Source organism: Macaca mulatta, chromosome 2 (assembly GCF_049350105.2).
Source record: "Macaca mulatta isolate MMU2019108-1 chromosome 2, T2T-MMU8v2.0, whole genome shotgun sequence".
NCBI lineage: Eukaryota > Metazoa > Chordata > Mammalia > Primates > Cercopithecidae > Macaca > Macaca mulatta.
In genome coordinates this window covers 171,426,190-171,452,939 of record NC_133407.1, presented here as the reverse complement: position 1 = coordinate 171,452,939, position 26,750 = coordinate 171,426,190, and the positions used below count along the sequence as shown (strand labels likewise).

Genomic DNA, 26,750 nt, shown 5'->3' with positions numbered 1-26,750 from the left:
TGAAATGTTTTAAATCGTCTTGAAAAGTAAAGTAAGTATTGAATTCCATGTAGCTGACAAACTCATGGGCACATATCAGTGTTAATCTGTCTCAATCTAGAAAGTAAAAATAATATCTGGAATTTAGGCCTTAGAATTACCTTTGCTGCTTACTCACTATGGAACTTTGGGCACAATCATTTAACCTCTCTTGGCCTCCTTTTTTCTCATCTGCATAATGACAAAATCAAACTAGGTTTCCCTCTATTTTAATTATTATTTTCTTTACTTCTTTCTATTTGCTGAATCACTTGTTTTTATTTCCTTTACTGTTTAATGTGTAGAAAAGAAGGATAGAGAGAGATTAAAGAAGCTTTTGGGCATTATGAGGAAGCCCTGTTTTCTCCACCCTGCCTTCACTTCTCACCTTCCAGTACTTCCTATTTTACACGCCCATAGCCTGACAGATCTTAGAGCTTGCATTGGGAGAAAGCTAACCACTGCACATGGATTTCGTGATAGCCTCCACAAAGACAGAAAGGTGCTTTATACTAGCCTTGTAACTCGCTAATACGGTACAGGTCATTTCAGAAGGAGGCATTTGAGTAATTCACATGTAACCTAGTTTAAGTTTTTAAAGAAATTAATTAGAAAACCAGGAGTCAAAGATATCTGCATATATGAACAGAAAAAAATAATGGATGAGGGCAACTGAGGGCTGAGTGAAGTCTTTTCTTAGTTTTTAAGGTTTTCTTACCTGTTTAATCTGTTTAGAACTTGTAATCTGATCAATTATAGTCATTACGTCTGCTTCGCCTTGGACATATCCTTTTAGTATTCCATACCAAAAGGTCTTCTGTTGACTCACTCTTTTATCTATTATTTGCAGCACCTTCGGTGCTATGAGCTGAATTAAACAGGACTGCCATTAATATAAATTGCACAAATATCATTTTATGATATGTTGATTAGTTTAATCAAAATAGTTAATAATAAGAAATTATTATTTCTCAAAGATAACTACAATAACCTGCCAAGGTTCTTCGTTGTTTTTTTAGTGGCATCTTTATAACTTCATCACTATAGCTATTTCCCTATAACTAATAATTTGGGAGTACCTATGTGAAATTTATGACTTTATTCTTCACTTATTTTCCTTATAGAGAATTGGATGCTATTTTCAACTGGTTTAAATTCTTGGAAAACAATGCAATTAATCTTCTGTGCTTAGGTCATAAAATGAGTAAATTACTGCCATTTTTGCATGCTAAATCTCCTATAACACCTCCTACTAGATGGTCTGGTCAGATGAGAAACCATCACAACCATACTGCCTGTTAGACCCCAAAATTAACTTCTCTTCTCCGTGTTTCTTTGCTGAGGGTTGAAGTCTCCAGGTTATAAGCTACCATCGTGCAGTCCCCTAGCTTCTGCAGGGTTCATTGATCCCTTTGTTTTTCTATCTATGTTCCACAACCTCCATACTCTACCCTGCAACTACCTGCCACTAATCCCCAAAGGGTTTATACTCATCTTTCAAGATTCAGCTCAAGTATCATCTAATAAAGGAAGTCTTTTCTCATTCTGTGCATACTCCTGTTTTGTACTTATCCTACCATATAACATTCCAATATCTAGATTACTTGTGATTTCTCTTCTACAATAAGCTTTCCAGGGGAAGAGACAATATCTAATTCATCTTCATATTCCAAGGGCCTGTGATTTAACATAAGACCATAGTTCAGAGTTTTTTGAATATATCAACAAACTTTTCTTAGGTGGTTTATCAGTTTCTTCATCTGAACTATTTGTTAGGCTCTGTACACCTTCCTATCAGAAAGAATTAATTTATCAGTGGAATACACTAGACTTGCCTTCCTCAGGTAAATTGCACTCTAGCACTACTTACGGTCCCTTAGAATACTGAAAAAGCGGGCTACTGGTTGTGTACTCTTTGACCTAGTTGATTTATGCCTCTCAGTAGCAAAAATGTTTTAAATTATTCCTTACATGTGTAAGAAAGATCTAAATGTAAAGATTCTATTAATTTTATCTCCATACGAACTATGTTTTATTTAACTGTATTTCTCACAGTGCTTATATATGTATGTATCTTGCTTGTGTATGAATAGTGAAAAAGATAGGAAAGATAGAGTATATCTACGTTCATATATATACTTATTTGTGAAGGAGTGAGTTTCATGTCATTGAAATAATCACACAGAAAATAACTACCCATAATATTTGTTATAGAAACATGTTACTAGACAATCAAAGGTTATTTTTGAAACCATATTTCTATAATACTATATGTATTTTTTTCTTGATTTGTACAAATGTAGGCTATTTTCTTTCTCCCTATAAATAGTTTGCATGGTTGTTTTGTTAACTTCCATCTTTTATTCCCCAAGTTTCTATAAAAATAAACATTACTTGGAGGTTAACTTATACTTACATTAATATAGAATTTCTCATGTGCTGTCTATTTAAAGGAAAAGTTGTGATGAGTATTTCTATACTTTCATATGCTCAACGAATTCCTAATATAATTTGGATGTTTATAATATGAAATGTTATAAAACTTAATTTGTCAAAGGGAGCTAAAATTTAAAATATAAACATTAACCCAACAGAAAATGGTAACCATAAAACTAGTAAACTGATTTTACTCTATGTTTTATGAAACAATCAGTAGGAATTGGAAACTGCATGATTGACTGGTTCTTTACCTTGAAAATGCGTAGTATACGAATAAATTGAACAAGTTTTATAAAGACTATTATTTCAGTCACAGCAAAAATATACTTAATGGCTTCTATTTCAGTAAGTATTGCATATAATATGCCAGTTAATGTAATTGCTAACTCGAATAGGTTCCAGGTATGTGAAAAAAAGTCCTTCCTCATTGCTGCTATCTGTTGATTTAAAAGGAAATTACATTATCATGTTTGTTTCTGCTTTTACTACACCATTTTCCACAATAATTTAAACATCATGTTAGGCTTTTCTCTTATCTACTCCACATGTATGAAATATCCTCAGGAAACCAAAATCAAACAAACAAACAAGTTCATCAAATTTATCCTGTAGTAAAGGAATACTCCTAGGACTATTTATTTAGGATTGGGTTTAAAGGACAGGTATAATGAAAACAAACAGATTTATATAACGACACTAGTAAAAAGTAGCAACAATGGAAAGGGAAATTCAGACAAAAATATAGTATGCCAGGGTTTTTAAATTTAAAACAAATTGCCCTAAATGCCATAAAAATCCTGGGGGTTGTGTCCATTTTTTATTATTTTATAATTTATATACAAAATGATGATCTTGAGTAGTCAAGAAAAATTAGTTTACGTTTGTTGTGATACATGTGGGCAAAGTTTTTATTAAAGTAGTTCAAGATTTAAAAATGTATTTATTAAAAGATTATGCTCTCTTCACTAAATTTACTTGTGTAATTTCATTCTGGGATAACGCAGAATAAGTTATTTTTAATTTCTCAAAAAAATTCCTAAGAAGATCTAAGTAGAAGTAAATATTTTGTCAGAATTACCTTAGCAATTCCACCAACCCTTTTCTTTATCTCAGTGAATATATTTGCAGAGCTAACATAAGGTTTCATCAACACATAAACATTGAGATAAATACATACTTTCTATGTGTATGTTTTACTCCATAATCATGTATTCCTACCTTGGAGGTAGAATAGCTTATTAGGATGATTCTAAATAGGTCCACTAATTTGACAGTCTTTCAAATCAGATAGTTGCCAGTTGAGAAATTGTTTTTGCCGTTTTTAAAAAAAGCATATTACTTTATTTGTTTGTTTGTTTGTTTCCTATTTTCTCCTTCACACATCTAGAGATCCAGCAACGACAACTAGAATATTTCTTGATTCAGACAACATTCTTTAAGGATCCCTAAAAAGGGTGACTTTTTAGAAGCAACTCAAAAGAAAATAATAAAATGGAAGCACTTACAAATCTCCTACTGCTAGGCATAAAATCAAGTTAGAATACATAGTTCCTTCCCTTTCCCTGTGTTCCCTATATTAATTTGCAGGCATTAGTACCATAACTTAGTCTGAATTCTGGAAACAAAGATTTCATTGCCTTGAATCCACAATTGAAAAAGATTTTCTGGCAATTTTGTCCAGGGCTAGCTGAATGCCAACTGAAGATAGTTAAAGTAGGTTTCTAGTTAAATATGACATTTTTAGTAGAATACAAATATGGAAGGAGTTCATTTTATTAGTTAAAGTGAAATTTGGATTAGTTAAAGTTAATGTGAATATTTTAGATCCAGTATCTGTACCTGCATATTTTATCTCACTTAACTGTTATCTAATGATTAATTGATCTGCTAAATTTATAATACTGGAACAAATAATTTTTAAATTTTACAGAATTGTGACCAATAGTCACAACTGTGGTGTCTATAGTGGTTTAATGTAATAACATCTTTCTTCTTAAAAATAATTATTTGAGGGGGTTCATTACAAGAAGACTGAATAAGAACAGCTCTGGTCTACACTCCCAGTGTGATTGATGCAGAAGATGAGAGATTTCTGCATTTCCAACTGAGGCACCTGGTTCATCTCACTGGGACTGGTTGGACAGTGGTTGCAGCCCACAGAGGGCAAGCCAAAGCAGGGCAGGGCATTACCTCACCTGGGAAGCGCAAGGGATCAGGGGATTTCCCTTTCCTAGCCAAGGGAAGCCGTGACAGACTGTACCTGGAAAAACGGGACACTCCCACCTAAATACTGTGCTTTTCCAATGGTCTTAGCGAACGGCACACCAAGAGATTATATCCCACGCTTGGCTCGGTGGGTCCCATGCCCAGAGAATCTTGCTCACTGTTAGTGCAGCGGTCTGAGATTGACATGCGAGGCAGCAACATGGTAGGTGGAGGGGAGGGGTCCGCCTTTGCTGAGGCTTGAGTAGGTGAACAAAGCAGCCTGGGAAGCTCCAACTGGGTGGAGCCCACTGCAATTCTGCAAGGCCTGCTGACTCTGTTGACTCCACCTCTGGGGGCAGGGCATAGCTGAACAAAAGGCAGCAGAAACTTTTGCAGACTTAAATATCCCAGTCTGACAGCTCTGAAGAGAGCAGTGGTTCTCCCAGCATGGTGTTTGAGCTCTAAGAATAGACAAACTGCCTCCTCAAGTGGGTCCCTGAACCCCATATAGCCTAACTGGGAGACACCTCCCAGTAAGGGCTGACTGACACCTCATACAAGTGGGTGCCCCTCTGGGATGAAGCTTCCAGAGGAAGGATCAGGCAGCACTATTTGCTGCTCTGCAATATTTGCTGTTCTGCAGCCTCTGCTGGTGATACCCAGGCAAACAGGGTCTGGAGTGGGCCTCCAGCAAACTCCAACAGACTTGCAGCTGAGGGACCTGACTGTTAGAAGGAAAACTAACAAACAGAAAGGAATAGTATCAACATCAACAAAAAGGACATCCACACCAAAACCCCATCTGTAGGTCACCAACATCAAAGACCAAAGGTAGATAAAACCACAGAGATGGTGAGAAACCAGAGCTGAAAGGCTGAAAATTCTAAAAACCAGAGCATCTCTTCTCCTCCAAAGGATCGCAGCTCCTTGCCAGCAATGGAACAAAGCTGGATGGAGAATGACTTTCACAAGTTGACAGAAGTAGGCTTCAGCAGGTCAGTAATAACAAACTTCTCCAAGCTAAAGGAGCATGTTTGAACCCATTGCAAGGAAGGTAAAAACCTTGAAAAAAGATTAGATGAATAGCTAACTAGAATAAACACTGTAGAGAAGATCTTAAATGACCTGATGAAGCTGAAAACCATGGCACAAGAACTATGTGACACATGCAAAAGCTCCAGTAGCTGATTTGATCAAGTGGAAAAAAGGGTATCAGTGATTGAAGATCAAATTAATGAAATAAAGCGAGAAAAGAAGCTTAGAGAAAAAAAGAGTAAAAAGAAACAAACAAAGCCTCCAAGAAATATGGGACTATGTGAAAAGACCAAATCTACATTTGATTGGTGTACCTGAAAGTGACAGGGAGAATGGAACCAAGTTGGAAAACAATCTGCAGGATATTATACAGGAGAACTTCCCCAACCTAGCGAGGTAGGCCAACATTCAAATTCAGGAAATACAGAGAACACCACAAAGATACTTTTCAAGAAGAGCAACCCCAAGACATATAATTTTCAGATTCACCAAGGTTGAAATGAAGGAAAAAATGTAAAGGGCAGCTAGAGAGAAAGGTCAGGTTACCCACAAAGGGAAGCCCATCAGAATAACAGCGGATCTCTCAGCAGAAACTCTACAAGTCAGAAGAGAGTGGGGACCAATATTCAACATTCTTAAAGAAAAGAATTTTAAACCCAGAATTTCATATCCAGCCAAACTAAGCTTCATAAGTGAAGGAGAAATAAAATCCTTTACAGACAAGCAAAATGCTGAGAGATTTTGTCACCACCAGGCCTGCCTTACAAGAGCTCCTGAAGGAAGCACTAAACATGGAAAGGAACAACTGGTACCAGCTACTGCAAAAACAAGCCAAATTGTAAAGACCATCGATGCTAGGAAGAAACTGCATCAACTAATGGGCAAAATAACCAGCTAACATCATAATGACAGGATCAAATTCACACATAACAATATTAACCTTAAAGGTAAATGGACTAAATGATCCAATTAAAAGACAGAGACTGGCAAATTGGATAAAGAGTCAAAACTCATCAGTGTACTGTATTCAGGAGACCCATCTCATGTGCAGAGACACACATAGGCTCAAAATACAGCAATGGAGGAAGATTTACCAAACAAATGGAAAGCAAAAAAAAAAAAAAAAAAAGGCAGGAGTTGCAATTCTAGTCTCTGATAAAACAGACTTTAAACCAAGAAAGATCAGAAGAGACAAAGAGGGCCATTACATAATGGTAAAGGGATCAATTCAACAAGAAGAGTTAACTATCCTAAATATATATGCACCCAATACAGGAGCACCCAGATTCATAAAGCAAGTCCTTAGAGACCTACGAAGAGATTTAGACTCCCACTCAATAATAATGGGAGACTTGAACACCCCACTGTCAATATTAGACAGATCAATGAGACAGAAGATTAATAAGGATATACAGGACTTGAACTCAGCTCTGCACCAAGCAGACCTAATAAACATCTACAGAACTCCCCACCCCAAATCAACAGAATATACATTCTTCTCAGCACCACATCACACTTATTCCAAAATTGACCACATAGTTGGAAGTAAAGCACTCCTCAGCAAATGTAAAAGAACAGAAATCACAGCAAACTGTCTCTCAGACCACAGTGCAATCAAATTAGAACTCAGGATTAAGAAACTCACTCAGAAACGCACAACTACATGGAAACTGAACAACCGGCTCCTGAATGACTACTGGGTAAATAAGCAAATGAAGGCAGAAATAAAGATGTTCTTTGAAACTAATGAGAACAAAGACACAACGTACCAGAATCTCTGGGACACATTTATAGCAGTGTGTAGAGGGAAATTTTTAGTACTAAATGATCACAAGAGAAGGCAGGAAACATCTAAAATCAACAGCCTAACATCACAATTAAAAGAACCAGAGAAGCAAGAGCAAACACATTCAAAAGTTAGCAGAAGGCAAGAAATAACTAAGATCAGAGCGGACTGAAGGAGATAGAGAACAAAAAACCCTTCAAAAAAAATCAATGAATCCAGGAGCTGGTTTTTTGAAAAGATCAACAAAATTGATAGACTACTAACAAGACTAATAAATAAAAGAGAGAAGAATCAAACAGACGCAATAAAAAATGATAAAGGGGATATCACCACCGATCCCACAGAAATACAAACTACCATCAGAGAATACTATAAACATCTCTATGCAAGTAAACTAGAAAATCTAGAAGAAATGAATAAATTCCCGGACACATACACCCTCCCAAGACTAAACTAGGAAGAAGCTGAATCTCTGAATAGAGCAATAACAGGCTCTGAAATTTAGGCAATAATCAATAGCCTACCAACCAAAGAAAGTCCAGGACAAGAGAGATTCACAGCCGAATTCTGCCAGAGGTACAAAGAGAAGCTGGTACCATTCCTTCTGAAACTATTCCAATCGACAGAAAAAGAGGGAATCCTCCCTAACTCATTTTATGAGGCCAGCATCATACTGACAACAAAGCCTGGTAGAGACACCACAAAAAAGGAGAATTTTAGACTAATATCCCTTATCAACATCGATGCAAAAATCCTCAATAAAATACTGGCAAACCAAATCCAGCAGCACATCAAAAAGCTTATCCACCATGATCAAGTCAGCTTCATCCCTGGATGCATGACTGGTTCAACATATGCAAATCAGTAAACATAATCCATCACATAAACAGAACCAATGACAAAAACCACATGATTATCTCAGTAGATGCAGAAAAGGCCTTTGACAAAATTCAACAGCCCTTCATGCTAAAAACTCTCAATAAACTAGTTATTGATGGAATGTATCTCAAAATAATAAGAGCTACTTATAACAAACCCACAGCCAATATCATACTGAATGGACGAAAACTGGAAATATTTCCTTTGAAAACTGGCACAAGACAGGGATGCCCTCTCTCAGCACTCCTATTCAACATAGTGTGGGAAGTTCTGGCCAAGGCAATCAGGCAGAGAAAGAAATAAAGGGTATTCAATTAGGAAAAGAGGAATTCAAATTGTCCCCGTTTGCAGATAACATGATTGTATATTTAGAAAACCCCATCATCTCAGCCCAAAATCTCCTTAAGCTGATAAGCAACTTCAGCAAAGTCTCAGGATACAAAATCAATGTGCAAAAATCACAAGCATTCCTATACACCAAGAACAGACAAACAGAGAGCCAAATCATGAGTGAACTCGCATTCACAATTGCTACAAAGAGAATAAAATACCTGGGAATCCAACTTACAAGGGATGTGAAGGACCTCTTCAAGGAGAACTACAAACCACTGCTCAACGAGATAAAGGAGGACACAAACAAATGGAAGAACACTCCATGCTCATGGATAGGAAGAATCAATATCATGAAAATGGCCATACTGCCTAAGGTAATTTATTGATTCAATGCCATCTGCATCAAGCTGCCAATGACTTTCTTCACAGAATTGGAAAAAACTACTTTAAAGTTCATATGGAACCAAAAAAGCACCTGCGTTGCCAGCACAATCCTAAGCAAAAAGAACAGCGCTGGAGGCATCATGCTACCTGACTTCAAAGTATACTACAAGGCTACAGTAACCAAAACAGCATGGTACTCATACCAAAACAGAGAGATAGACCAATGGAACAGAACAGAGGCCTCAGAAATAACACTACACATCTACAACCATCTGATCTTTGACAAACCTAACAAAAATAAGAAACAGAGAAAGGATTCCCTATTTAATAAGTGGTGCTGGGGAAACTGGCTAGCCATATGCAGAAAGCCGAAACTGGATCCCTTCCTTCCACCTTATGCAAAAATTAATTCCAGATGGATTAAGACTTAAATGTTAGACCTAAAACCATAAAAACTCTAGAAGAAAACCTAGGCAATATCCTTCGGGACGTAAGCATGGACAAGGACTTCATGACTAAAACACAAAAGCAATGGCAACAAAAGCCAAAGCAGACAAAAGGGATGTAATTAAACTAAAGAGCTTCTGCATGGCAAAAGAAACTACCATCAGAGTGAACAGGCAACCTACAGAATGGGAGAAAATGTTTGCAATCTACCCATCTGACAAAGGGCTAATCTCCAGAATCTACAAAGAACTTAAACAGATTAAAAAAAAAAAAAAGGCAACCCCATCAAAAAGTGGATATGAACAGATACTTCTCAAAAGGATATGAACAGACACTTCTCAAAAGAAGACATTTGTGCAGCCAATGGACACATGAAAAAATGCTCTTCATCACTGGTCATCAGAGAAATGCAAATCAAAACCACAATGAGATACCATCTCACACCAGTTAGAATGGCAATCATTAAAAAGGAAACAACAGATGCTGTAGAGGATGTGGAGAAATAGGAACACTTTTACACTGTTGGTGGGAGTGTAAACTAGTTCAACCATTGTGGAAGACAGTGCAATTCCTCAAGGATCTAGAACTAGAAATACCATTTGACCCAGCAATCCCATTACTGGGTATATACCCAAAGGATTATAAATCATGCTACTATAAAGGCACATGCACACATATGTTTACTGTGGCACTATTCACAATAGCAAAGACTTGGAACCAACTCAAATGTCCATGAATGATAGACTGGATTAAGAAAATGTGGCACATATATACCATGGAATACTCTGCAGCCATAAAAAAGGATGAGTTCATGTCCTTTGCCGGGACTTGGATGAAACTGGAAACCATCATTCTCAGCAAAGTATCACAAGGACAGAAAACCAAACACTGCATGTTCTCACTCATAGGTGGGAATTGAACAATAAGAACACCTGGACACAGGGTGGGGAACATCACACACCAGGGCCTGTTGTGGGGTGGGGGAATGGGGGAGGGATAGCATTAGGAGAAATACCTAATGCAAATGACAAGTTAATGGATGCAGCAAACCAACATGGCACATGTGTACATATGTAACAAACCTGCACGTTGTGCACATGTACCCTAGAACTTAAAGTATAATAATAATAAGAAGAAGAATTTGAATTTAGACATGTTAAAATATATATTTATACTAGTAAATGATCATACTAATTTGAAATCAAATAGCTAAAATACTGAAGCATCTATTCCAAGGGAAAAAATAGTCAAAATTCCTACTATCTTGTGATACTTCATACAGTCAGTCCTTCTGTATATTTCAAAAAATGATTTCTTGAAACCTACTATAGCTAAGAAAGTGGCAGGTTTCAAAGATGATTGTAGATTTCAGCTTGGGAAATTGGGTCTTCATTGAAATTCTGAAGGGAGAGTAGGATTAGAGAAGACACATTTCTTCTCAGTATGCTGCTTGTAATGTTTGCACAGTACTTTGTCCAAAGGATCTAGTCAGCAGTTACCTATATAACCTAAGGCTCTGGATAAAATTTGAGCTATAGACATGAATTTGGGAGTCATTAGACTATGAATGACAGTTGATGTCATGAAAGTAGATGAGACAGCATGGCCTGCCCTTTATTATTTAATTCACATCTATGTCTCTTCCTTCATTTTTCATATCTTGAAAACACATTTAACATCTCTCCAATCTCCACTCTGACCAACTCATTCCTGAGCTTCAGTCATTGGGAGTGGTATTCCTCACACGTGTCATAGTGTTGCTTCTATGTTTTCCCTTGTTCTTGTTTATTATGCAATGTATTCATACTTATTCTCTTTTCTGACACCTATACATTATTCAAAATTCAACTGAAGTGTCACTTTCCCTTGAATACCTTCCTTCTCTGACCCTACTATTCCGCATAAGAAGTTCCTTCTGTCTGTTCCCATGGTACTCTGTGTATTACTCTATCATACTAGATAGATACAAAAATATCTATCCAGTGTAAAAATAATAAAACGAACATTCAAGTACTCACCACACTGCTAAGACTGAGAACATTGCCAATACCTTTTAAACTCACTTTGCGTCCCTTTGACACACACCATTTTAAAATTTATTTCAGAAATATGAAATCAGTGCTTCAAGTATGTATATTATCTATTGAGTTACTATAAAAATCACTTTCAAAAATTAAAGTTTGGAGATGTGAGGAAGAAATTCACACACTCCTTCAGAAAATTGTCTGTTGCTAGTGTTGAAAAACAAGGCTAGGAAATCTCCCTGTCAGACATATCACACTTCCATACACACATAAATTTTAGATTACCTTAAGTAGTGCCTCTAGAACATAAAGTGTGAGAAAACAGTAGTTAGTGTGTTTTAATTCTCTGCGGTAGATTGCATTTAACCGGGATATCCAAGAGATTACAAAAGGAAATATATTCATTAATATCACAAGGTATCCAACATATTCAAATTCCTCAGTAAATACTATTGTATGGCATAAACGAAAAAAGAAGTATCTGTAAAATAAAAAGACAGTTTTATCTGATAAAAGGTTTACATTAAATGATTTTCATATACACTCATTTCTGTTCTACTTATCAACAGCCACAGAGCCCTCCTTAATTCTTTTTTTTTTTTTTTTTTTTTTTTTTTTTTTGAGACGGAGTCTTGCTCTGTCGCCCAGGCTGGAGTGCAGTGACCAGATCTCAGCTCACTGCAAGCTCCACCTCCCGGGTTTAGGCCATTCTCCTGCCTCAGCCTCCTGAGTAGCTGGGACTACTGGCGCCTGCCACCTTGCCCGGCTAGTTTTTTGTATTTTTTTTAGTAGAGACGGGGTTTCACCGTGTTAGCCAGGATGGTCTCGATCTCCTGACCTCGTGATCCACCCGTCTCGGCCTCCCAAAGTGCTGGGATTACAGGCTTCAGCCACCGCGCCCGGCCAGCCCTCCTTAATTCTGAAAGCAGCCATCACTAGCTAACACGTTCTGGCATCCTGCTTCAGAAATTTTCCTTTTAATTTCTTCCACTGATCCTCCTCTGTCTTGAGTCTGGTTTCTCCTTTTTCTTTCTCTCCCTCCGTAAATCTCATTCACTTTTTCTTTTTACTTTTAATAGAAATATTTTTGGTATAACACAGGAAAAATTCAAACTGGAATGTTTTTTTTTAAATAAAGAGAATATTTTCTAACTTTTGATAATTCCTATTTTCAGAGACGAATACTATTATTTTGAATATTGTTCCAACAATATTCAAAATCCTATAAAAATCTTGACTTTTTTCTTTATTTTGCAAAAACAAGCAAGACAATCTAAAATTTATATGGAATTGTAAGGGACCTTAACTAGTTACAACAATCTTGAAAAAGAAAAGTTGAAGGACTTATATTTCCTGATAACAAAATTATATACCAGCTGTGGAAAACAATTTGGTGATTACTCAAGAAACTAAATATAGAATTACCACACGGTCCTGCAATTTTACCCCTGGGATATGCCTAAAAGAATAGAAAGCAGGTATTCAAATAAAAACTTGCACATGAATGTTCATGGCAGCACTATTCATAATAGCCAAAAGGCAGAAACAACTCAAATGTCCATCAACTGATGAATGGGTAAATAAAATGTGGTATATTTACCATGGAACATTATTCAACCTTCAATAGGAATCACATATTGATACATGCTAGAAAGAGGATGACCCTTACACTACTAACACATTCTGCTATGTTGATGAAAACATTATGCTAAGTGAAAGAAGTCAGAAACACAAGGCTACATAGTGATGATTTCATTCATATGAAACATTTGAAATAAATGCATTCACAGGGACAGAAAACAGACTGGTGCTTTCCAGGAGAAGGGTGGAAAGGGGAAATGGGAAATGACTGCTTAATGAATATGCAGTTTATTTTTGGACTAATAAATAACACTACATTGTACACTTTAAAATGGTTAATGGTTAACTTATGTATGTGAAATTTACCTCAATTAAAAAGAGAATACTATTCCTGTCTTTTTTATTCTTCAAGTAACTTTATAAATGTACATAAGAAATTTAGGGTGGTGACTGACCCTCACATTTCTAATAAACATTCCGTAGCTCTTTATGCCCTAGGATACTCATCAGTCTCCTCTGAGGTGGCTACCACCCACTTCAAGGCTTTACATCAACTGTAAAGACAGGAAAAAAAACCCTTTTTTTTAAAAAATAAAAAATTAAAAGGATGTAGCTAAGGTTTACAGTGGATGTTGGCCAGATCATTCTTCTCTTAGATTATGCCATAATCTTCTATGATTTTTTATGAAAACTCTAACAACTTACGGTGGTACCAAAACTTGTGGTGAGTTTCAAGGCTGATTTAGTAACAGGTATAAAAAGTGAATTTGTTCATACAAATTATTTTTGTTTTCTTACTGTAGGTATGTTTGTGAGCATTTTCTGTGACTGTAAATAAGGCCATTTTTCAAATAATAAAATATGCAAACATTTTTAAAAAGAAATTTCATTGTAAAATTACTCAAAATATTTTGCAAAATATTCAGGATACAATTTTAAAAGAAATAAACAGGGAATTTCAAGTGAATATAATAGCATTTCTTATAAGGTTGAAAAGCTCTTACTTTGATGGGCCCACTTTTTCCTTTCTGGTATTATACACCCAATTGAGAAGTAGTTTTCTAGTAAAGGTAATTGTTTTTTGGCTTTCGGAATAATTCTTTATTGTCTCAAGACGCATACATCTAAAAAAAGAAAGAAATCTTCAAACATGCTTTAAACATTTTGAAATAAGTTTAATGTTGTACTGTCAGAAAGCAGGAAGACTATTTTGTGCCATGATGGCTGGATTAAGACATTTTCATGGGCATAGTTCATGAAGCTAGATTGTAAGGCTCACTTGTTAAACAGAGAGTATTAAAAATTGGAGATATATGGTTGAAAATAATGGAGATTTCAAGGTTCAGGGAGAGAAAACATACTATGTTTCAAATATTTGGGATTCAGACACCTGGGTTTTCATGTTAGACTCGCCATTGTCTGGTATGGCAATGGACACATTACCTCATTTACTTCTTGCTAATCTGCAAAGTAAGGATAAAAATACCGACGTTAGGCTGGGATAATTAAATGGGAAAGCATGTATAAGGCATCCAACTCATATCACACATCTTCCCATCTCTTTGTCTTCACCTTCAAAGCAGGTAGTAAGGTTTAGAATGACTAAAAATGAGTTTAAATGGTAACTCAGAGAAGTCACTGGTTATAAGAGCTCAGTATAATTTTGGTAGCCCTTGTCCCAAGTTTTCTGTAGCTTTCTGCTGGCTTTTTTTAAAACTGAGACAGCTCAGATCTGTGTATATGATTGTGTCTTGTTTAGCCAATCTCCTTGGCTTTTCAAGGAATTTATCTTCTGCTGACCAGATACTTTCATTATCATGATCAGAAGGAGAGTAAGGCTCTGCCCTTGGGTCTGAGGCCCTACCTTATAATATGGCTTAATGGAAGGGCATTGGAAACCTAAGTTCAAAGGTAAACTTCGCCCTTTCCATGAATTATAATGTTCTTACTTTAAAACTTGTGTATCTATCTATCTATCTATCTATCTATCTATCTATCTATCTATCTATCGATCTTACTACAGGGATACTAATGTAATCGAAAATAATGAAGTCATTCAATTATCTGTAATTCAATATAATATGTGGTAAATAAATGGAAAATGTTGAATGTGTATATGACTTGCTTCATTTATAATTGAAAAAATATTTATTCAACATCTGCTATGGTTGTTAAATGCTAAAGATAAACCACAAAGAAATACTGGTCTGCCCTCAAGGCTCCAGCAGACTACTGGGATGAAACATGTAAATACCAATTGCAGTAAAATGTGGTAAGTGTTGCCACAGAGATAATAAACGAGAGGGCCCCCTGGACCCACAAAAATAAGCATTTAATATAGTCTTATTGTGATATCTATGTGTGACACTTTACAGCACAAATTAGTAAGTAATTCAGGCTCTTGAATTCCTATCAACGTGTTTACTGTTTAGTCCTGATTTAGGGGAACAGTATGATCTATTTAACTAGACAGTGAGGCAGCTTGGCTTTGAATCCCAACTCCGTAATTTATGAGTCAAACGACCTTGCATAAGTTATTTAATTTCTCTTTGCTTTTCTTTCCTAGGAAAGAAAATCTGCATCGTGAATATAATAACAGCATCTATCTCATAAGATTCTTCTGAGGTAAAATAGGTTAATACGTGTAAAGTGTTTAAAACTGTACCCGGTATGGCACTCAATAAAAATAAACTATGTGCTCAAAATATTATTTTCTAGGCAATTATACAAGCACTTAGCATAGGTCCTGGTGCTCCTGTTTAAACCCTCCACTCTTTCTTTTCTTAGACTTGTTTTTCTTGCCACGGGTCACCCTGACACATGAGGCACTGATAGGAATAATTAGCAAATGGTAAAATCAACTCCAAGGCAGCTCAGCAAAGAAGCAAGAACTGAATATAAGCATAATCAATAGAAAGTTCTCTAGGGGCTGGAATACCATTTTGCTAATATTAATATTCCCTACAATGACTGGCATATATTGATAATATATAGCTTTGCACATATTGGTATTTAATGTATATCTGTTACATGTATGCATAAAAAATGTAATACATTCCAAAGTTTGCCTTCATAGTCATATGTTGCTTCTGCCTTTGTGGAACATTTAAAGAGAAAAAAATCGAGGCAGTGGGCTGAATTGCTCTATGTTGTTTTATTTTTATTTTTATTTTTGAGACGGAGCCTTGCTCTGTCGCCCAGGCTGGTGTGCAGTGGCGCGATCTCAGTTCACTGCAACCTCTGCCTTCCGGGTTCAAGCAATTCTCCTGTCTCAGCCTCCTGAATAGCTGGGACTACAGGCGCATGCCACCATGCCTGGCTAATTTTTTTGTATTTTTAGTAGAGATGGGGTTTCACCATATTGGTCAGGCTAGTCTTGAACTCCTGTCCTCAGGCAATCCACCCACCTTGACCTCCCAAAGTGCTGGGATTACAAACATGAGCCACCATGCCCAGCCTGTTGTTTTATTTTTATATTAACATCTCCTGGAAAATATATTAATGATGCTTTTTATTGTGTCATTTATTAAAAACTTCCACTGTACAATGTGCACCTTTCTTCTTTAAAATATGCATGATATTGTTTTGAATTGATCACATTTGCCCAGCCCTCTCTTTCAACTCCCGCAACTTTACTTGGTCACCTAAAGCATTAGAAGGACCTGGATCAAAAGGACAAATGGAGACCCTGGTACCATAGATGAAAATATTCAAGCATTATAAATCAAGGAAACAATATTTTAAATAAGATATATTTCATCTTCCTATCATGACACATATAATGTCATAATGATTTGTATGACTAGGTTTAAAATGAAAACTCTTAGTTACTTTGAAAGTCTGTACTTGAAATGAAATGCAAATATGCCTTAATTTCTGGCTGCTTCTTTTCTAACATCTAACTTTATCCTTCAGTGTACCACAATGTTATAAGTGTGACTTAACACAAGGTTGGCACATCCTTCAGGTTTAGGGGTATGCACACCAAAGACCTGGTTTGCTCATGGGATGATGGACCAGGAGTAGAGGCCCAAATAGACTCTGAAAATAAGCTTAGGATAATTTAAGCAGAGAATTTTGGTGTCTTCAGGACTGTTGTCTAGAACAAGAAGGTATGTCTGGGTGGACATTGTTACAATTGCATTGCAGTTTAACCCCTCTCTTTGCCCAATCATAGATCTAGCATTCCTCCACAGGGGATCATCTGAGGTACTCAAGCTTATTTTGGAGACCTATATCTAAAGAAATCACTATAAGATTACAAATGTGTGCTGAGTATTAAGAGAAGATGTTGAAGTAATACCTATGTATTGGGGAAGATGTACCTGGAGGGATTAAGGAAGGCTTCGCCCTTACTTAGTCTGGCATTCAAATTGTCTAAAAGGAAGCGTTCTTTACCCTAGCTTACCTTTTGGCAGCAGGAGGACAAAGAACCAAAGAAAGTTTCAGTCAGAAGGAACAGCTTGTTCAAAATCATAGAGGTATGAATGAATGCAGCAAATTTGGGAAACTGAAAATAGATAGTTTGGCCTGAGGGTGGGATACAGAGCAGGCAGCTCTTCTGTAATACTAGGGTATTAATGTTAATAGTAGAGGGAGCCAAGTTATCAGACAAAAACAAGAAAACTCACTTGGGTAATTTCCTAAATGCTGTGGCTTAGAATAGAAGCCATCTCTTGAGAACATACTTACTTTCCCTTCTTCTCACCAAAACTTCCTGCTGCACCTACCAACACCTGGACAGCACTCTGGGACAGAATCTCATTCCTGTATTGTCTCTGGTAGCTTGCCTAAAAGAAATATTAATTCAAGTCATTATATAGCATGAATAGCAATGACTACTTATTACAATCTTGATGGGAAAAAATGTGTGATAAAGAAGTAAAAACACTCAATCTAGTATGTTTGTAAAAAGAATCTTTCTATGGAGTTCAGATTATAAGATTACTGGATAAGATAGGTCTTGGCTTTGGGTGGAGCCACACTGGTTCTGAAGGAAACTAGAGGTCTTCTAGACATGGAATTAGGTTTTCAAAAAATAAATTGAACTTGTTGGCAAATGAGTTTGGGAACTGCTGCAAGCTATATCCACATCTCAGAAGTTAATAATGAATATTAAAGGCTCTGAGAAACCCTACAGTAAAAAAAAAAAATCCTACTACACGTCTTTATTTAATTGAATTTTCTCAAATATTTCCGCAACAAGGCTCTGCTGCCTCATCTGTGATAAGGATTAAAATTATTATAGCTTTGTAACTTATATAATTATTTATAGAAAATTTTATAATTTATAAGGAATATTATAATAAGAGACTGCTACTGTTTGGCAGAATGCAGTCACTTCTTCATTCAATACATATGTAAAGAGCCTTCTGAGCTTCAGGGACTATGTCTGATGATGTGGAAACCAGTATCTGATACTGTTCCTGGCATCCATGTGCTGAACACTGTTGAGAATCACTGTGTAGACCAACTTCCTTAACTGAAATTTATTATATGACCAAAGAATTCTAGGTTCTGCAGCAGGGATTCTCTCTGCATGATCAGTTTTGAATATTAAACACTGCTTTGTTTTGGGGAAATACTAGAAAGAAACAGCAATGACATTTGAGGATGTGGGATGAAAAAACTTTTCCCATAATTACAGGAATTCAATAGAGTAGCACTCTTCTCCTTAAATATCATTAAAATATGTTTAAAACAATATTAAATCAAAATATTCTTAGTATCCTCAAGATAAGAATAGTATTTTGTGAAAAAATGAGGAAGCTGAAGATTATATGGATCTCGTGAAAGCTTAGCAATACAAATACCAAAGCAATTAGATACCAGAAGATGTTAATTGTTAAATTATCTTTCCCAATGGGAATGCAGAAACCAAATCAACAAATCAAGATAAGCATGAAAATATATCTAAAATTAAGAAGAACTTGGAAGATATTAAGTGAAATGAGGATCTAGAGAACAGAGTAGAGAAATCCAATCTACTTTGAAAAGTGGGATTTCTTGATTAAGACATAACAATAGCACAAAATCAATGATCGAAATATAATAGTAGAACCCAAACATTTGAGGCAATAAATCAAAAAGTTACGTGGAGTGTATATTGCAGAAAACATAGAATATCACAAGTGAAAAAGAGGTTATTCAGTCACCATAAGTTTCCCCTTTTATAGATCGGGAGAATAAAAACTAAATAGATAAGTCCTTAGTCACATATCATATTAATAATAAAAACAAGACTCAAAATGAAGTCTCCTTCATTTATTTTGTGGGTTCTTGAACACCATATTTTCCTGAAATAAATTAAAATTGGGAAGTGACTAAAAGACATGGCCTCATAACATTTTTAAGTTACAAGGAAATAAAAATAACTCTACAGGTATCCAAACAAAAAAGAAAGCTGTATTTAATTTCGTAAATATTAATTTATTAATTGCATAAAAATCATCCATTGTCTTCATATAAATGTATCATTACTTGGATAAAACTCCTATTTTTTTATCTGAAACATCTTTAAATATTTACTAATCAATTTTTTTTCTATAAAATTACACTAGAGACACTAGCCAAACCATTGAAAAATACATTTCAAAGATATTCTCAACTGGGAATATTATCGGAAATAATCAGTGAAAATTATAATATCAATATATTAAAGAATGAAATATGTAATTAAACATATCTATAAACGGCTTCTTGTTTATAAGAATAATAAGCATAATCGTTAAAACAAAACTTAAAGTATAAAAGTGAAAAGAAGGGAACTCCTTCCTTGCTGTAAATGACGAGTTGATGGGTGCTGACGAGTTGATGGGTGCAGCACATCAACATGGGACAAGTATACATATGTAACAAACCTGCATGTTATGCACATGTACCCTAGAACTTAAAGTATAATAATAAAAAAAAAAAAAGAAGGGAACTACTCTAGGAGACTAAGGCAGGAGGATTCTTTGAGCTCAGAAATTTCAGACCAGTCTGAGCAACATAGAGAAACCTTTTTTCAAAAAATAGAAGAGGAGCACAAAGAGGTTTCAGAACATTGAACTAAATTCATGTTCCAGCCATGGGTACAAGGCCTAGTAAGCAATTTTTTTTTTTAAATGAACGTAGAGGTAGATTGAGAAAAGGGAAATGAAAACATGTGGCTACTCTAAATGTACATCTAAAAGTACATCTATAGTTAACATTTTAGTTAGAAAGTTAGAGAGTATTATTGACATTTATATCATTTGTAAGGCAAAATTAGATACTTTTTGAAGTTAGTTTATCAGACAGAAATAAACAAAGAATGATATATATCTCAATACAAAAGAAACAAAGAAAGGAAAGTAGGCACGCAAAGGAAAAGAAAAAAAGAAAGAAAAAGAAAGGAAATTAAACAGCAAGAGAGGAGTGAAAGAAGATAAGAATTGAGTTATCAAAATAGAAGAGCTATTAGATCCTATAATAAACCTGAAATACTCCAAAGACGTTCAGATTAATTAATTGAGTGAATATTAATTGAGCGCCTACTATGTACTACACATTGTGGGATTCACTGAAGACATTCAGATGAATAAATCACAGTCTTTAGCCTAAAAAATATTACCTAGGTTTACTAGATTTGCCTACAAGGAAAATTAACTATACTAAAAAGCAAAATTTCAAGGATAGCAGCATATGAGCTGAGCTGCTGGCTAACCAGCCCCTTGCTTTCCCAGAGTGAAGATCAGCCTGGAACACTGCCCTCAAGGGAGTAGCACCTGAGAAGAGATGCTGACTGACCAGTCCCTGCACTTCCCCCAGATCACAGATGATCCTGGTTCTCTACCCATGGTAGCATAGCCAGCTCCCTCATTCACAAGGGAGCAGACCCCACATAGGTATACCAGCCACACAAACTTCTGCAGCCTAAGCAACTGAGGCACTCACAGGCATCAATGACATTGACTGTAACTGAAGAAACTGTATTGAGGCTATGCTATTGTATCCACCCAGTATAAAGCTAATGCACCCTACCCAACTGATACCTTGGGACATATCTGCAGGTGAGTCTTTCCCCATGAAAGCCACTATACAAAATTGAAAGAGGCAAGTGTTTCATGAGATCTAAAGACATCAATACAAGGACACAAAAAACATGAAAAAGCAAGAAAATATCTCACTGTTAAAGGAACACAATAGTTCACCAACAACTGGTCCCAAAGAAATGGAAATGCAGAAACTCCCTGAAAAGGAATTTACAATAATGATATTAAGCAAACTCAGCGGACACAATAAAATTAGAAAAGCAATTCATTATGTGAATGAGAAATTCAACAAAAAGATAGATATTATTAAAAAAAATAACCGAACAGAAACATTGGCGCTAATTCAATGAATGAAAAAAAATACAATTGAGAGCTTTGATAACAAACTAGATCAAACAGAAAGAAAAAATCTGTAAACTCGAAGCCAGATATTTTCAAATAACCATGTCAGACAAAAGAGAAAGAACAAAGAGAAAAAGAGAAAGATACATAGATAAGAAAGAAAAAAAAAGAAAGAAGAGAGAGAGAGAAAGAAAGAAAAGAGAAAAAAGAAAGAAAGAGAAAGAGAAAGAGAAAGAAAGAAAGAAAGAAAGAAAGAAAGAAAGAAAGAAAGAAAGCAAGAAAGCAAGCAAGCAAGCAAGCAAGCAAGCGAGCGAGCAAGCCAAAGAACCCAAGAGAGCTCATGGGACCTATGGGACATCATTACACAAACACATGTTATCATTACGGGAATCTAAGAAGAAGAGATGGGAAAAGGCATAGAAAATATATTTAATAAAGTAATAACAGAAAGCTTCCAAGTTTTTGAAAAGATATAGACATCTAGATCCAGGAAGGTCAAATATCCCCCAAAAGTTTCAACCTAAAAAATTATTCTCTGAGGCACATTATAGTTAAATTGTCAAAAGTCAAAGACAAAGAGAGAATTTTAAAAATAGAAAAAGTGTCAAGTCACATATGAAGGAATCTCCATTAGAATATCAGCATATTTCTCATCAGAAACTTTATAGGCCAGAAGAGAATAAGATAATATGGTTGAAGTGATGAAAGACCCCCCAAAAAAAACACTTTCAACCAAGAATACTATATCCAGAAAAGCTATCCTTCAGAAATCAAGTGTTTCCCTGACAAATAAAACCTGAGAGAATTCACCATCACTAGACTGGACTCACAAGAAATGTTTAAAAGTCCAATATCTGGAAGCAAAACAACAATAACTAAGATTGTAAAAACATGTAAAAGCCAATGATAGAGCAGATACACAAATCTTAAAGAAAAAGGAATCAAATCTTCTTATTACAGAAAAACACCAAACTTCAAAGATAAACAAACAAAAAGAAATACACACCAACTCCCCCCAAAAAAACCAGCTAATAAAATGACAAGACTAAGTCTTCACATTTTAATAATAACCCTGAATGTAAACTAATTAAAATTTCCATGTAAAAGATATAGACTGGCTGAATTGATTAAAAAATAAGACCCAACTACACACTGAAGTGACACCCAACTAAGTCACTTCACCTGTAATGACACCCACAGACTGAAAGTGAAGGGGCGAAAAAAGATATTTCTGGCAAACAGAACCCAAAAATGATTAGGAGTAGTTATATAGCTATACTTATAACTGATAAAATAGACTTTAAGTAAAACACTGTAAGAGAGAAAAAGAAGTTTACTATATAATGATAAAGGGATCAAATCAGCAAGAAGACATATAAATACCAAAAACCAGAGCACTCAGATACATAAGGCAAAAATTATTAGATCTGAAGGAAGAGAAAGATTCCAATACAATAATAGTTGGGTCTTTAAAATCCCGCTCACAGCATTGGAAGGACTATCTAGACAGAAAATCAACAAAGAAACATTGGATTTAAACTGCACTATAGACAGAACATTTCATTCAAGAACAGCAGAATACATATTCTTCTCATCAGCACATAGATCATTCTCCAGAATAGAGCATATGGTAGGTCACAAAACAAGCCCCCCAAATTTTTAAAAAATTAAAATCATACCAAGTATCTTTTCTGACCACAATGGAATAAAACTGGAAATTGGTAACAAGAGGAACATTGGAAACTGTACAACCACATGGAAATTAATCATGTTCCTCAACCACTGATAGATCAAGGAAAAAAATTAAGAAGGTAATTCTTTATTTTGAAACAAAAATAGAAACACAACATACCAAAACCTATGTGATATAGCAAAAGCTGCACTAAGAGGGAAACTTATAGTAATAAACTTCTACATCAAAAAAATAGAGGGCCAGGAGTGGTGGCTCATGCCTGTAATCTCAGCACTTTGGGAGGCTGAGGTGTGCAGATCACTTGAGGTCAGGAGTTTGAGACTAGCCTGGCCAACATGGTGAAACCCCATATCTACTAAAATTACAAAAGATAGCCAGGTGTGGTGGCAAGCACCTGTAATCACAGCTACTCAGGAGGCTCAGGTAGAATTGCTTGAATCCAGGAGGTGGATGTTGCAGTGAGCCAAGATTGTACCACTGCAATCCAGCCTGGGTGACAGAGTAAGACTACATCCCCCCTCCTCCCCACACACACACAAAGTTTCAAAAACAACTTAATTATGCACCCCAAGGAACTAAAAAAGCAAGAACAAACCAAACCCCAAATTAGGTCAAGGAAAGAAGTAATAAAAATCAGAAGTAAAATAAGTGAAATTGACACCAAAAATAATACAAAAGATCAGAAAAACAAAATGTTGTTTTTTAAATAAGAAAAAATTAACAAACCACTAGACTAAGAAAATAAGGAGAGAAGATACAAGTAAATTAAATCAGAAGTGAAAAACTAGACACAACAACTGAGACCACAGAAATTCAAAGGATCATTACAGACTATTATGAACAACTATACTCCAACAAATTGGAAAACCTAGAGGGAATGGATAAATTCCTGGACACATAAACCTACTGAAATTGAGCCAGGAAGACATAGGAAGTCCGAATAGACCAATGAAGACTTACGAGATTGCAGCAGTAATATAAAGTCTCCCAAGAAAAAAATATTTTTGAAAGGGAAGAATTCTTCCAAACTCATTTTTTGAGGCTAGCATTACCCTAATACCAAAAGCAAAGAACACAACAAAAAAGAAAACTATAGGCTAATATCCCTGATGAATACAGATGCAAAAATCCTCAACAAAATACTAGCAAACAAAATCTAACAGCACGTCAAAAATATTATACACTATGATCAAGTGGGATTTATCCCAAGAATGCAAGGATATTTAAACATACACAAATCAACACACATGAGACATCACATTAACAGAAAGAACAAAGCCATTTGATCATCTCAATAGACTCAAAAAACATTTGATAAAATTCAGTATTGTTTAATGATAAAAACTCCCAACAAAGTAGATATACAAGGAATGTACCTAAATACAATAAAACCATATATGACAGATCCACAGCCAACATCATGCTGAATGAAGGTAAGTTAAAATCTTATATTTAGGAAAGCTAAAGACTCCACAAAACAACTCCTAGAACTGATAAACCAATTTAATGAAGTTGCAGGATACAATATTAACAAACAAAATTAGTAGCATTTCTACAGACTAACAGCTATGTGAAAAGAAATCAAAGCATACATCCCATTTATAATAGCTACCAAAAATACATGAGAATACATTTAACCATGAAAGTGAAAGGCCTCTACAATGAAAACCACAAAAGATTGATGAAGGAATTGAAGAGAACACAAAAAAATGGAAAGACATTCCATGTTCATATATTGGAAAAACAAATCTTGTTAAAATGACCATACTCCCTAAGAATCCTACAGATTCAATGCAATCCCTAGCAAAATACCAGTGACAGAGAAAACCTTCCTAAAATTTGTATGGAACCTCAAAAGACCTCCAGTAGCCAAAGCAATTTTGAGTGCAAGGAACATAGCTGGAGACATTATAATACCTTACTTCAAAATATGCTACAACCAACAAGCTATAGCAACCAACACAGTATGGTACTTGCATAAAAACAGGCACACAGACCAATAGAACATAATAGAAAACCCAGAAATATATTTTTATATATATAAAAAAAACCTATTTATAGCCAACTGATTTTCAACAAAGTCATGAGGAACATACACTGGGGAAAGAAGAGTCTCTTCAATAAATAGTGTTGGGATTAATAGTCACATGCAGATGAATGAAACTAAACCCTTGTCTCTCCTTTATATGAAAATAAACTCAAAATGAATTAAAGACTTAAATGTAAGACTCATAACTATGAAATCACTAGAAGAAAACGGAGGAGAAACACTTCAGGTCATTGGACTGGGGATTCCATGGCTACAACCTCAAAAGCACAGGAAACAAAAGAAAAAATGGACACATGAGATTATATCAAACTAAAATATGACTGCACAGCAAAGGAAGCAATCAATAGAATAATGAGACAACCTGCAGAATGAAAAGAGATATTTGCAAAGTATTCTTCTACTAAGGCATTAATATCCAGAATAGGCAAAGAACTCAAACTACCCAACAGCAAAAACCAACCAACCAACCAACAAATAGTATGATTTAAAAATGAACAAAGGATCTGAATAGACATTTCTCAAAGACACACAAATGGTCGACAAGTACATACAAAATTTAACATCGCTAGTCAATGGAAAATGAAAATCAAAACCATAATGAGATATCTTTTCCCGGCTAGAATACAATGTTTATATATGGGGAATGTTTATGGCAGCACAATTCACAATAGCCAAAATAAGCAATCAACCTAAGTGCCCATCAATAGACGAATGCATACAGAAAATGTCGTATATTTACACAACAGAATACTATTGAGCCATAAAAATGAATAAAATGCTTTCATTTGTGGCAACATGGATAAGACTAGAGGACATTATGTTAAGTGAAAGAAGTCAGGCACAGAAAAATAAATACTGCTTGTTCTCACTCATACGTGGAAGCTATAAAAGTTGACCTCATAGAAGTAGAGTAGAATAGTGGCTCCAAGAGGCTGGGAAGGGTAGGGGGACAGGGGAGCTAGCAGGAGTAGGTTGGTTAACAAATACAAACTTGCAGTTAGATAGGAGGAATAAATTCTAGTGTTCTATAGCAGGGTGATTACAGTAAACCATAATCTACTGTATTTTTTCATATAGTTAGAAGACAAGATTTTGAACCTTCTCAACCTAAAGAAACAATAAAGGTTTGAAGTGATCTATATGCTTATTACCCTTATTTGATCATGACACATGTATACATGTATTGGAATATTACATTGTGCCTCACAAATATGTATAATTATATGTCAATGAAAACAACAGCAATAAAAATTACCCTCTTGACCCTAAATTTACATTTCATATTGGAATAAAATATTAGTTTGAAAAGGTAAAATTTCCAACAGTTTGTATGCTGCTGTGTTACAGAATTTCTCTAATTTTTAGCCAAGATTTGAATGAAAACATAATACCCTCTTCTGTCAGTTATTAGAAGATTTGGCTGTATCATTACATGAAAAACTGGCTTGGATCCAGACATGGGCAATGTCACAGAACTCATTGCCTAACACATCTGAAGTTTAACCCCAGTTGCAATTTC

The 26,750-nt window shown here is 35.4% G+C and overlaps 1 protein-coding gene across 1 annotated transcript in view; it reads right to left on the bottom strand.

Moving 5' to 3' along the window:
- Positions 1 to 26,750, bottom strand: part of SLC9C1 (solute carrier family 9 member C1) — a 167,327-nt gene that overhangs the window by 41,755 nt on the left and 98,822 nt on the right. Inside the window, exons 9-12 of the mRNA XM_077993951.1 lie at positions 17,824 to 17,921; positions 14,136 to 14,255; positions 11,836 to 12,031; positions 737 to 886 (exon numbers count right to left, since the gene is read on the bottom strand). Of these exons, the coding sequence (XP_077850077.1) occupies positions 737 to 886; positions 11,836 to 12,031; positions 14,136 to 14,255; positions 17,824 to 17,921 (564 nt within the window). The remainder of the gene's footprint in view (positions 1 to 736; positions 887 to 11,835; positions 12,032 to 14,135; positions 14,256 to 17,823; positions 17,922 to 26,750) is intronic.